This window comes from Molothrus aeneus, chromosome 17, assembly GCF_037042795.1.
Source record: "Molothrus aeneus isolate 106 chromosome 17, BPBGC_Maene_1.0, whole genome shotgun sequence".
NCBI lineage: Eukaryota > Metazoa > Chordata > Aves > Passeriformes > Icteridae > Molothrus > Molothrus aeneus.
Window position 1 is genome coordinate 890,704 of NC_089662.1, and position 13,786 is coordinate 904,489.

At 53.0% G+C, this 13,786-nt stretch overlaps 1 protein-coding gene across 6 annotated transcripts in view; it reads right to left on the reverse strand.

Moving 5' to 3' along the window:
• Nucleotides 1-13,786, reverse strand: part of DLGAP4 (DLG associated protein 4) — a 154,797-nt gene that overhangs the window by 2,949 nt on the left and 138,062 nt on the right. For all 6 annotated transcript variants that reach the window (XM_066561764.1, XM_066561766.1, XM_066561767.1 and 3 more), the window contains 4 exons: nucleotides 5,073-5,434; nucleotides 3,708-3,799; nucleotides 2,880-3,289; nucleotides 1,048-1,139 (listed from right to left, as the gene is read on the reverse strand). In XM_066561764.1, the coding sequence (XP_066417861.1) occupies nucleotides 1,048-1,139; nucleotides 2,880-3,289; nucleotides 3,708-3,799; nucleotides 5,073-5,434 (956 nt within the window). The remainder of the gene's footprint in view (nucleotides 1-1,047; nucleotides 1,140-2,879; nucleotides 3,290-3,707; nucleotides 3,800-5,072; nucleotides 5,435-13,786) is intronic.

Consider the following 13,786-nt stretch of genomic DNA (forward strand, 5'->3'; position numbering starts at 1 on the left):
AACTCAGTGAGAAGCCACAGGAGACAGCGGCCCTGAGCATGGACACACAAAGCCATCATTTACAGCCCAAATAATTTCTGCCAAGCTCAGGAAGCAAGTCCTGACTCCTTGTAAGCACTCCTCCTTACAGCAGAGTAATCCTGAACCAGACACCCAGTGCTGGCACTAACCCCACAGCAGGAACCTCCAACAGTAGGTGCCCAGCGTGGCAATCAGAGTGACAACACTGGCTTCTTACACAGAGACTGCCATTTCAGGGGGGGGAATAATGGAAATGGATACCCAGCTCTGATGCCTGGATGTGCAGCACTCTAAGGAGCCAAACTGAGCTTTCATGAGCAAAATTATTTTGCTACATTTCTGCCCAAAACAACCTGAAAGCATCAGTACTTCTCAGGCTGGGTTGAAAAATTTTAAGTAGCTTAAGTTTCTTCCAAGAATAGAATTTTCCCAGTTCCCAGACAGCTGAACCACCACCACAGACCCTGGAAAGCATGGGATCAGATCCAAGCAGCTCATACAAAGCTCTGCTGGTGCTGCTGCTCAGCTGGGATCAGCACTATACCCCCTCCTGGTCCTTAAGTCTCTCCAAGATTATTTTACATCTAAAGAGGAATTCACCCCTGAGGAAGTTTGCAAAATCCATATTACCATAAAGCTTGAGGGGAAAACTAAACCACAGATTCCATCAATCCCCATTAGCCAGGTCAGCTCTGAGCAAGGGCAAAGCCTTGCATTCCCTTTCAGAGATCAATTCCAGTGGCCTGGGGACAGTGTCACCAGCCACACACGCAAAGGGAGCATGTGTGGTCAAGAGCAGACCTTTCAAACAGGCCCCCCTATCCAGCCAGCCTCAGGGGTTTGCCTCAAAAAGCCCTTCAGAAGCAGGAGGCCCCTCTGTGCTAACCCAGCCTTCCCCCAGCTGGCACTGCAGGCTGTGGCTTTGTTTTCACAGGGACTGCAGCCTGTTAACAGTGACCAACTCCTTGTCGTGCTGTTCAAAGAGAGGCATCCTCTCAGAAATCAGGAAAAGAGATCCAGACTCACCAAGTTTTGCTCACAGAGGCCATGGAATTGCTGGAACTTCTGTGACATTAGTAACTGTGCACTGCCCACTGCACTCAGGACTTTTCCTAAGACTGTGAGGGACAAAAAAAAAAAAGAGGAAATAAAAAGACCTGAATTGAATAGACTATTAATTGTAGCAATGAGGTCCAGCATTTCTGGAGCAAACACTGGAGTCATCAGAAAAGGAATTTCAGAGATCCTCAAGGCACCAACTGCTCTCACGAACTACATTTGCAACTACATTTGTCTGCCACTGCTCCTTCTGGCAGGCCAAACACAGACCTGGCTGAGGACATTACAATATCCAAGCTGGCAGGGAGCTCCTCAAACTGCCCTCAGCCCCTCAGAGAAGCACCAGCACCACCTCAGCAAAGTCTGCTGGCACCTGCTTAGAGATCCCAGCCTGCTCTCCCAGCCCTGCCCAGGGGAAAGGTGACAAAGGTGACACAGGGACCACTCTCCAGCCTCCCTGTACCAGCAGGGATTAACACCCAGGCCAGGACTTTTAACACTCAGGACTTTATGCTGCTCTTAATGGGTTTTCCAAGCAGCCTCTGGGCATGGACACGTTCCTCTGCTCATTAGAGGAAATACAGCCTGGGCTTTTCCCTCCCAGAGGCAGGTTCAGAGTCCCAAGCCTGCAAGGTGCATCACCAACAGGGACCACTGAGTCCTGCTCCTGCTCTGCTGCTGCCCCTGAGCCTGCTCAGCAGATCCTGGCTGGATGAGCACACCCTGGGCTCTCCCACCCACCAGGGCTGTGGTTACACAACCAAGCAGCCTGCTCCTGGCACACAGAACAATGCCATGCAAGTCTCACTGTCTTTCCTTGCCACAGGTCAAGCCAGGCCAGCCCCAAGGCAGGGAGATTCCCTGCCAGGCAGCACCTCAGGGAATCAGATTAGGGATTAGCTCCTGGATACCCAACAGTGACAGTGAGCTAAAACTGAGCCTCACCTTTGTTTCACCTTTCTCAGGTTTTAAAAACATCAAAACCAGGCTCCACACAAAGATCCTGCCTTTTGCAGCCTTGACTCCCACTCCTGTCACTCTGTATGCACCAGAGGCATGATTCCCACTGCAAAAAGCCCAGGGGTTTTGCCAAGGCATTTGAAAATAGAGGAACAAGCCTAGCTGGGACTGAACCCCATAAAATCAACTGGTCTCTTGCTCCCTGTTCCATGCTTTTGGTGTACCCAGCATAAATTCAGTGATGCTTTCCCATGTGAGGAAACCTCTTCTTTGCTTTAAAGACCAGTTCACCAACTGAACTGAGCAAACAAGCTCCAGAGTTGTGCTCCTTCTGCCCCACTGCCAGCTAAGGTCTCCCCTGCCTGTTTGAGGGTAATGGGTGAGGCAGGGAGATATCCCACAGCCTCCCTAAAAGCTTTTTCCATTTGACCTTTTTTAAGATTAAACCAATTTAAGCTTTTAGCAGTTTTGAGTGGTCAGAAGTCACACCATGCCCTGTACATCTTTCATGCTGCATCACAGCATTATGTTGTACTCCATTTGCCACAGGAACTACATTACCCTTTCCAAGGAAAAAGCATTCCTCATCTCATCCTCATCTCCATGCTCTGGCTCTGTGGGCTGTCAGCAATTTCACAGAATGGTTTGGGAGGGAAGGGACCTTAGAGCTCATCTCATTCCATGGGCAGGGACACCTTTCACTAGACCAGGCTGCTCCAAGCCCTGTCCAACCTGGCCTCGGACACTTTCAGGGATGGGCCAGCCACAATTTAACCGACCCAATCCTCAGCTCCAACTCCTTCTTGAGGGAGGAGCTGCTGGGCGGGTTCCCCACCCACCTTCCTCAGAGAGATTGTTCTCTTTGGTCTCCTGGTCCATCTGGCGGCACCAGCCCTCCAGGCGCTCGGTCTCTGCCTGCAGCAGCTTCAGGAACCAGAAGCCGTCCCGCCGGCAGGGCCCCGCCTGCGCCGGCTCCGACGGCGACGTGGAGGAGCTCTCGAGCCAGGGGTCAGGAGGAGGGAGAGAAGAAGGCTCCAGGGCCGGGTCGTTGTTTTCTCCATAGGAGAGGTTTCTCTTAATCTGTGAGGGCTTGGCTGGTTGCCTGGTGGAGGCATCAACACCAACAGAGTTGTTGTGCTGGGGGCACTCAGCGAGGCTTCTCTCAGATGATTTACAGCTGGAGTTATTGGGCTCCTGTGTGTCAGAGTCTGTGTCCTGTTTGGAGGACATGCTGCGAGAGTGGCTGTTTCTGCAGGGATCAAAAGCCATCGTTCAATAGGGCTCAGCCTGGCTGGCCTTCCACACCGACAGCAAAATCCATGGGCACAGCAGAGCCCCCCCTGCCCCTCCTCACACACAGACACACCACACACTCACAATTACAAGGTTGCCTGCTTACTGCAGCCGGCCGTTCAGACGAGAGGCTGACGCATGACTATAATTACAGCTCGGAATTTTTTAATTTTTGATTTAATTTCAACCTCCCATTGATTTGGCTGTTAGAGAACAAATGCTTTTTGCAGCAGGTGTGCACTGTGGAGGAAGAGTTCTCCGTGGGCCCCATTCAACACCACTCACTGGCACAAAGCAGGGCAGAAGGTCTAAGCACAAGTGGGGGAGGCACCATTTAAAAGAAAAGGAAACTGCACAAGTTGCGTCTCACTTACCGCCACTCGTCCTCTACCTGTACCCCGATGGACTGGAATTTGGTGGCTGGTGGAGGAGGCTCCTCTTTTGCCACTGGCTGAAGGCAGTCAACCTTATTGAACAAAAAAAATACAGACAAAAACAGACAGAAGAACTTGTGGCTGGAATCCACGTTAGTAGATAGACCAGGAGTGTGCACACACAGAGCATGCTGACACCACACAGGAGGGCTGGCTAAGGACAGGCACGAGGCTCCTGCTCAGCTCTGCTCCCACCTCAGGAGCAGGGCTGTGTCCTGCCAGGCTGCTGCCACCACCTGTGCCAGGAGCCCTGGGCTGTGCCTGTGGCATTCCACATAGTCAGGCACCATGGCATCCAAGGGAGGACAGCAAGGTGATTGAGACTGACAGCAAAGCCTCTCTCCCAGGGATTGACACCCTCCATGGCTCTGGATAAGAGGGTTAGAAGGTTTTAGGAAAGAAATCCAGGTGACTTAAGAACCAGCTCAGAAAAGGAAAAGCAGTGGAAGGCAGTCAGCCTCTCCAGTGGATTCCCTCCCCTCGCTGCCCTTTCAGGTGTTCTGTCCCACCAGCTTTGCTGAGAGCCCCTCACTGTCACCTGTACTGAGCTGGCCTTGCTGTAAAGCAGATGGAGAACTCGTTCAGCACACACAGAACAGCTCAAAGCTCAGACCCTGCACTTGGAGCTGCCCAAGCTCCCCTCTGCTGGTAACCAGCACCTGGGACAGAACTAGAGCTCACAGCCACCTGTGACTGAGAAACCCGTCCCAGAGGATGCATTCTGCTGACTAAAGCACCAATTTTCACTACTCACTGGGCTCTCATTTCACTGCTTTATCCACAACTCTTTTCCATCTATTCCCACAGTTAAATGCTTCCAGCAAGGGAAGCATCAACCTGCTGGGAACATGGGGTAGCAAGGAATTGCACCCTCCTGCCTGCAGCCCTGGGACCATTTGGCACTGCAGCAGCCCTTCCCACATGGACATCAAGGAGAAGGGCCCACCTCTCAGGGGAGAATTGTCCCTACAACCATGATGGACAAGAAGCAGACTGATTAGAAGCAACACAGAGTACAGGGCACAGGCAGAGCAGCAGCGAAAGGCCTCTTCAGAGGGACTCACCCAGTTAACATGGCTCCTCTGCTCTAGAAAACATTTCAAATTTGTACTGAAAGAGCTTAATCCTTTTGGGGCTGTTAAGGGAAAGTGCTGCTGTCTCTCACCCTGGGAACACAGGCAAGGCAGTGAATGTCCCTTGCTATTCTAAGTGAGCTCAGATGCACACCTGGTCAAGCAAAGGCACATGCTAAATGGATGGGGCAAGGACATTTCTTGGGACAAAGGAGAACAAACTATTCCATACTTGTATTCCTATAGATGATAGCTTTCGTTTGGGGATATTCTCCACTTTAGGCTCTTCGTTAGTCAGAGTCCCTTTGTCACTTTTCAAAGTTGCATTTTTCTGAGGTAACTCTGGAGTGTCTCTGGCTGGAGTCACGACGCTGCCCCTGGTGACGCTGGGCGTCCTGGTGCTGTCCAAGCTGTCTGAGGAATTGCTGAGCCCCGACTGGCTGGTGACCTCACTCTTGTGGTCCTGGCTGTCCAGGTAGGTGTCCTGGGCTGACTCAGTGCTGCTCTGCACAGTGACAGAGATGAAGGGCTTGGACGTGGTCCGAGGTGGGACGGGAGGTGGAGTCTTTTTATATGCCACTAGGCATGATGAACCTGCAGGGACGGAGGGGGACAACGGAGAACGCAGGAGACAGATTGGAGGGAAGGAGATACAGTGGAAGAGAGAGAAAAAGCAGGTCAGTCACAACATCCAAGAGGAGCCTCCGAGCAGCAGCTGGAGGCAGAGGTGCAGAACCAGCCCACAGGCAGCAGCTCACGCTGGGGACCCACACCAAAGCATAGGGGAAGCGAAGGCAGAGCCAGAGCTAGCTTGCAAAAGAAGTCAAAAGGAATACCATGATGTGTGGAAATCTGGAAATGGAGAAGAGGGATAGAAAAGCCTCCCAAGAATGCTACAGGGTTTGGCAGGTGTAAGCTTCCACAGTGGGGAAATATTCTTTGGCTAAACCCTATGTTTTAGTGTCCTAGTACAGCCAAGTGTCTCAGCTCTTTGTCCCATCAGTTGACGAGTTTCAATGTCTGGATCAGGGTGATGTTTTTTCCTATAAAAATGGAAAGAAGCCATAAAAATTGTTAGATGTTGATGGCAGGAACACACATTTGAAGCCCCTGACAAGCCCAGCTGCTCCATGCCAGAAGAAAAGGCATTATCTGGATGCAACAGCCCAAGAGTGGTGAGGCTGCTACTCCATGGCCCCAGATCCAAGTGGCAGCAAGGCTGGAGACGTGTGCCCAGCAGACACAGAACACACATATCCCACCTGTAGGGATAGATACGTGGCTGGCTGCACAAACCCAGACAGCAGCCACAGCCCCAACCTGCTCCTGTCTCTGGCTAGCCAGGATGGAAGTCCACCAGTGAAAATACATGTAAAATACAAGTAAAATCCATGTGGATGCTGCAGCAGCCATGTTTAGGCTCTCAGTCTGACCAGGATATACAAGCCCCTGAGGCCAAAGTCCCACCCCAGGTGCTGTGCATGCAGGACAGCTGCACTGGGCAGGGCATGGCCAAACACATTGAGCAGCCACCTTCCTACACACACCTGATCCCCTTTCCCCTCCTATCCATGCACTCTCAGTCCTCCCCAAGTCACTAGACTCCCTTTCTAATCCTACCTCCACCTCTATCCTACCACTAGACTCCCTCTTCTTATCCCTCCTGCTATTAAGTCCTGTGCAATCCCAAACTGGTTTTCACCCGCACCCCATAACACATCCCAGCCCTTGCCAGCAGTCTCCTTAGTCCCAGAGATCTGCAGTTACTCCCCACTCCACACCTGCCTCACCGTTTCCAGCAGAGCCAGAGCCAGTTCTGAGCATCCCTGGGAGCCACATTCCCTGTGGGGCAATCAGAGCTGCCCCAGGAGCCTTACTGACACTACGTGGACATGCCTGCACTTACACATCCCACTATCTACCATATTAAGAGCTAAAGCTCCACTTCAAAGGAGGACCTAAAAGGGAGGAATCACAGAGGAGGAGATCTGTGTTTCCAGCAGCATTTCTGTGCCCAGAGATGCTGAGCAGCACCACAATGGTGCTGCTGGCAGAGGAAAAGTGAGAGGCCTGTGCAGGGCTGCCAACCCAGCTGTCTCCAGCCTGCATCTGCACAGGAGCTCAGAAAGCACCTAATGCATCCCAGTTTCCTCAAGCCACTACACCAAGTCCAGCACAAACTGAGCAGTGCCCTGATGGCAGAACCCACCACCCTCTGCCTCACAGGGGTGAGGGGTAACCACAGTCCCCCTGCCAGAGCTGCCTGACGTGGAGCATCACCTCCAGCAGCAATTCCTTGGCCCAGTCTCACGGCCTGACTCACACAGCCCATCTCAACAGAGCAGTGTAGGAGCAGCCTGACCAGAGCCATGGCAGGGGGCACTCCCTGGATCAGCTGTGCCTACACCCCAAAACAACAGGTTACTCTGTTACTGCACCAGGGCTACAGCAGCCACTGGCCAGGGCAAGCCAGAGCCACCCCAGCTGGCAGAGCTGAAAGCATGGCACATGTCCCTTCAGTTAAATCCCTCCACATGGCCCTGCTCTGCTCCAGGCACAGTGCCCAGGGTGCCCTGCGACCCACAGCCCCTGTGCCACTCTCCTGCTTGGACAGCCCTTGGTGGCTTGGCTGGCACAGCCACAGGAGCCCAGCACAGCTGCCCAGCTGCTGTGGGCACTGCCAGGGCTGGGGACAGGACACTGATGGCTCTTTGCCATAGAACAGCCTGGCCAGGCAGAACAAGGGGAGGGCACAGCAGCACAGAGCTTCTGGGGCAGATCAGTGGTGTCCAAGGCCAGGCAGCCAGACCCAGAGTCGTTGTCCACCTACCAACAGACAGCACAGACACTCTTTGTGCTGCTCTGCTAAAGGGGGAAACCACAGTACCCCCTTGGCACGTTCATGGGATCCCTTTGTGCCACCTGGCTTGGCTGAAGGGCAGCACAGGCTTTGCTGGAAGGAAAAGGCCCAGGAGCAACAAAACACACCCCTGTCCATATATGTGTGCTCAAAGGGTTCACTGCCTGAGCTACTAAAGTAAGTCTAAGTAAGGCTCTAAGAAATATTGCAAATGACAAACACAAAAGGATCAGGAGCTTTGAACAACTGGGCATGCATTAGTTAGTGCAATTGCAAATTAACCCCACTGAAGCCCTCTGCAAATATAAAACAGGACTTCTGACTGCCCAGCAATCTCAGAAACCACACCTTAGAATGGGCTTCGAAAACCAAACTCAGAACAAGCCCATCCAGAAGAGTCTGTCCTTGGCTCTCAGCACAACACTGAGCTAAGGGTCAGTGCTTCCTGCATCTGTGGGAAGAGACAAACCCTGAGGAAGACAAGAACATCCCAGTGCTTCCACAGGAGAAGCAGGCAGCATTCCCTCCTGGCTCTGAGGCCAGTCCCACCAGTCAGGAGCATTCCAGTTGCTGACTTACCCCTCCAAAGGGCTACAGCTCAGCAGCCATGATCTGCTCTGGATTTGCTGAGGTTACTCACAGCTTGTGCTGCAATGTAGAACTACAATTCCTGTGGGCACTGGAGCAGGACCATCAGCTCAGTTTGCTTGGGAACATCATCCCTGCTCCAAAAAGTGTAGAACAACAGGAGAACATGGAAACCATGCTTAAGCTTCCAGTTTTGCAGCACTAGGCTTTTCCTGCTCACAGGATCTTCTGAGGCTTATTTCAGCAAGCAGGTGGAATTCACAGCATGCTGTGGATGATTGATTTTGGGGAGGAGGATGTTTGTTTATAATCTTTCTTCTGTAATTACTTTTAGAAAGCAGCATGCTTCCAAATGAGCACCTTGCACCTGCCCTCAGGGGCTTGGGCAATGGCCACAGATGCAGCCCTGGGCAGGGGAGCTGTTTGCAGAGCCTTACACTGGAGAGTCCTCTGCACCCTCAAAATCCAGCTGGGCATGCTGGGCTCCTCTCCCTCTCCTTCCAGAGGTGTTTGCTTCTTGGAAGACTAAAAGTAGAGTCACAAGAGAATGTGAAATCCAGCCCCAGTTCCCCCACGAGGCTGGTACCTGCTCAGTACCTGGCAGCACCACCAGGGTCACAGCCAAGGTATTTGGGCTCAGATTTAAGCACCACAATTGCCCTCAAGTGTGTCTGGCCTCAAGTGCCAGTGCTCTGCTGCTATTGTTGATTCAGTACAGCCTGGTGACATTTCCAGTCCTTCCAGGAACTTCAAAGACCTTCTCAAACCATCTTTATTTTTGTTAAATCACCTCAAAGGCCCCAGCCAGAGTCAGCTGAGGAGGCAGAGTCAGCTGAGGAGCTCCCCTGCCCTCAAACATCAGGGTTGGCTGCTATCCCTGTCCTGCTCCATGCATCCCCCTTTCCCCTCGGGAAGGGCTGGAGGAACGACCTCATTTCCTCACACAGAAAGCAGAACACTGAAATAATCTCTCCTACAAGGCAAGCTCATTTGCCTTTTAAATAAAACAGCCATAGAATAATCTTGCAGCAAATGGCATCAGTGGCATTATTCCCTTGGAGATCCCAGCTGCAGGGCTTTGGGCTGGCCTGTGCCACAGGGTGTCCTGGCTGGAAGAAGCTGCTTTGGGAGGCACTTTCCAACAGCAAAGGGAACTGGAACAGCTGCATTCCAAGTGACCTGACCTCTGATTTTCATCAGCTTCAGGAACACTTCAAGGTTGGAGCTGTAATGAACTGTAGGATGTTTTCTTTGTAGAGAGTCCAAGAGAAAATGAGCCCCAGGGACAATTCATACCCAAGACAATATGGACACATTGATTTTATGGGTCACAAGAATCACTTCAGACCTGATTGTTCTCCTTCTGCAGGTGAAGATACCTGTACCAGTTAGAGGCACTGCTGAGAAACCTACCCAAATTTTGTTAGTCAAGAGGAAAATAATACAAGTTAGAAATCATAGAGGCTTGGGTTGGAGGGACCTTAAAGCTCATCTTTTTCCTACCTCTGCTATGGCAGGGACACCTTCCACTGTCCCAGGTTGCTCCAAGCCCTCTCCAGCCTGGCCTTGAACACTGCCAGGGATGGAGCAGCCACAGCTTCTCTGGGCACCCTGTGCCAGGGCCTCATCACCCTCACAAAGATAATTTTTCCCCTAATATCTAACCTAAATCTCACCTTTTTAAAACAATTTCTGCTTGTTCTATTACTATCTGCCCATGTGAAAAGTCACATGGCTCCCATGTATTTCCATCTAGACACAATGGGAAATGCCTGTGAACTGCCACCTCCTGCTCTGACAGAATGAATGTCTTTAGAGAGCTGGAGGAGATTTGTTTAATCACTATAAAACTTCTTTTAAAACTCCCAGAAAACAAAGTCAAGTGACTGCATTTGTTTACAGAGGCAGTTTATGGAAATGCTATAAAATACCTCAGTGCTTTCCCTTTGTGAATCTCAGTAGCAGTGATCTTTGAAAAACTGAAAATCTCACCTTGATACTACACTGAGTAAGAGACACACACGAGGGGCTGTGGGAGCCAGGACAGGGCTCTGGGCTCTCCTGCCCAGGGAAGAGCCCTCTCACCTGTTGTGACAGCCCTGCATAAACCCAGCCCAGACACCATGAGTACTTCTGAAGGAGGTCAGAGGAGAAACTCAACACTTCCCATCCTCAGCTTCCAGCCCCAGCATGGCTGGAATGGCAGCTGGGACAAGGGGACCACTGCAGGCCGGTCACTTCTCCCACCATGTTATCCTCTTGTTCCCAGGACAGGGCCAGGCCCTGGGCTCTGCCACCCTGAGCCCACAGGGACTGCAGAGGCAGGAGAAGCCCAGCAGGGTCAGGGAGCAGAGCAGAGGGCAGGAGGGATGCAGCAGGGACAGAGGAGAGCAGAGGGGCAGCAGGCTGGGGTCACACCCTGCCCCTCCAAGGCAGGAGTGTCACTCCAACCACTGCAGCTGTTCCCACCAGCAGCTACAGAAGATGAGCAGCCCTCACTCAGAATGACACCCCAGACACTTTTCCTGACCCATGGCAAGTGCCTATTTCCCCCTGAACAGCATCAATTCATTGGTGGGAAAAGCACAGAGAGGGGAGATGCCATTCCTGAGTACCCCTGCTCCCACAGAGGCTCCTCTGGGAGCAGCCTCCACCCAGCCCCACGCTGCAGCTCCCCTGGCACAGCTGGTACCCCACGCTGCAGCTCCCCTGGCACAGCTGGTACCCCACACTGCAGCTCCCCTGGCACAGCTGGTACCCCACACTGCAGCTCCCCTGGCACAGCTGGTACCCCACACTGCAGCTCCCCTGGCACAGCTGGTACCAGGCTTGCACACTGCCTTTCAGCAATCTGGCATTTTGTTACACAGAGAAATAAGTTGTTAGCTTTAAGCAAATGGCCTCCTCCAAGCCCTCCCTGAGCAGGCAGAGAGGCTGTCCCAGCACTGTCAGACCTGTGCCAAGCACATGGCCATGGCTGGGAGAGGTTTGTTACCCATTGCTCCTGTTCAGGTCCTGGCCACAGCACTCCTGCACACCCCAAAGGCTCTGCTGGCAGGACAGTATTTTATCATCCATGTATCCATCTGGCACCTGGTGTCAGGAAAAAAGGGACTGCCCTGCACTTGCCTGACCACTCCAAGTACAGCACGTTCCTGTGTATCACTGGAATGAAAGAACTGGACATATCTGTAGAAAAAGGACTTCAAACTCAAGGGTGCATCTCTCAAATGTTGCAATCAGAAGCAAATGCAGAAGCAAAGGCTCCCTCTGAACATCAGCTGTGTTTGTAGGCCAGCACTAGAGCTCTCATCCAGAAATGCACCACAAAATGCTCTGTACAACCATTTGTGCTCTCTGATCAGCCGTGACTGAGATGCCCTCAGTGAGAGCTGCAGCCCTGCTCACCTCAGAGCCACAGGGTGCCCAGGGATGCCTGGGGCAGCCACAGGGACATTCAGGGCTGCATGAGCCCCAGCAGCCAGCTCCAATCACAGATCCAACCACAGACCCAGTCCCTGTACTTTGGGAGGGAACATTTCACCAGAGAAGGAAAGGCTGAGGGCTGTGAACTCTTTACATGAGGGACTTTGGATTTTTCAATGATTAAGCATCATGGAGATGCTCCAATTTGGAATTCCTGAGCACAGAAATGATAATAAGCACTGATATACTGAGAGCTATTACACTGGGAAGGCAAAGCAGGTTGCTTTTTTTATAAAAAAAGCCACTTGTAGAAGGTCACCAATTTAAAAGAGGCATGAAGCAACAGAAGACACACCCCAAGAATGCTGGGGTTAAAAATAAGGTACCTCACTGCTGGCTCCTGACAGATCTGGCCAGCCCTCCTTTCAGCAGAGCCTGCTGCAGAGTCAGCAGGGACACAGCAGATGCTGCAGGGGACACCAGGCACAGGCACTCCCACAGGCAGCTGCAGCAGCTGACACTGGGGCTGCTGTGTGTGCCACAGGAGACACTGGCATTTCTCCCCAGCCTCCCCCAAAGCCATTGTCAGGGGTTTTTAAGCGAGTTGAAGCCATGGTGAGCAGCTCCACCCTGCTCCAACCACACATCCAGCAAGTGTCCCTTCTGTCCTGCGGGCTCAGACAGGTCTCCAACCCAGCCAGCACAGGGCAGCAGCCCAAAGGAGCATTCCCTGCCTCTCCCTGCCCCGGGGTGAATTCATCAATAACCAGCAAGGCCCCCAAGCCCAACCATTCTGCCTCAAGGAGTCACCAGGTGGGAGGAGAAAAGCCATGAGCTGGTGCCAGGAGGAGCAGCCTGCATCTCTGGGTGGGGGTGCCTCATCCCAGAGATGGGTGCCCTGCCAGCTCAGTGCCCATTTAGTGCTGGCACACACTTCTTCCACAGAGGGGCTGGGATAAGGTGTGGTTTCTGAAGCTCCTCTGCTCTGTGCTGGGTCCCAGGATGGGCTGATCCCCCTCAAAAACACTCACTAATGAGGGCTGAGGCCTTTCACACCAAAGAGGTGAAGCAGCACAGATAGTGGAGCCCTGGCATCTCTGATCAGCACCACACTCCTGCTGTGCACCCAGCCCAGGACCCTGCCCTGTCCTGCAGCACCTGCACTGTCCAGGTGGGCACAAGAGAGTCACCAGTGCCTCCTCCTGCTGCCACATCCTGCCTGGCTCCTCCAGCACAGCCAGGGCTGCCAGAGGAGCTGAGAGCCCAGCCAGGCAGGCCTGGAGCTCAGTCCTGGTGGCCAGGCACAGCCCTGCACACGGGCACCCTGCAGCACAGCAGGGTGGGCAGAGGCCATGGGAGCAGGGCCAGTGGAATTCTGATCTCATGCAGGTTTTGTAGGAGCACAAAGCTCCAGGCAACAGGAGCTCAGCTGGGCTTTAAGGCCACCCCATTCCTCCCTGCTGGCCTTTGTGCAGAGGATGCAGAAATGGGGTCCCATAGTATTAAGGAGTACCAAGTTGTGAGACCCAGGACTTGCTGCATCACCCACAGCCTGTTTGTTTGCTACAGACTCCTCCTCCTCACTCCAGGCCTTCCTCACTCACAGCTCCAGAGGGCTCTGAGCCCTGGCAGCACAGGGGGAAGGAGCAGGTCCCTGGCTGCAGCAGTGGGGATGCCAGGATGGAGGGGTTGGAACCTTTCTGTGCACACAACTGGAACATGGGAGAACAGAGAGAACCCACACTGCTGCTTTTCCTGCCTCTGCAGAAGGCAAGGAAGCCCTGCAGACACCCTGCCTACACATCTGCACTGAACAGCCTCAGCAGTCCTCTTCAGAGGGCCATCAGGAAGGGCTCAGCTCTGAACCATCTGTGCCACAGAGCATTTCCAGAGAGAGCAGGCACTTCCATCAGCCCCTGGCACTGGAACAGGGCACATGGACCTTCCTGCAGCCAGGGGCAGGTAAGAGAATGCAGGACTGGACAGACTGGAGCACACAGCACCTCACAGAGCCTGCCCAGCAGCTCAGCACCCACCACTCCCAGGAGATACCAGACCTACATGGAGCACAG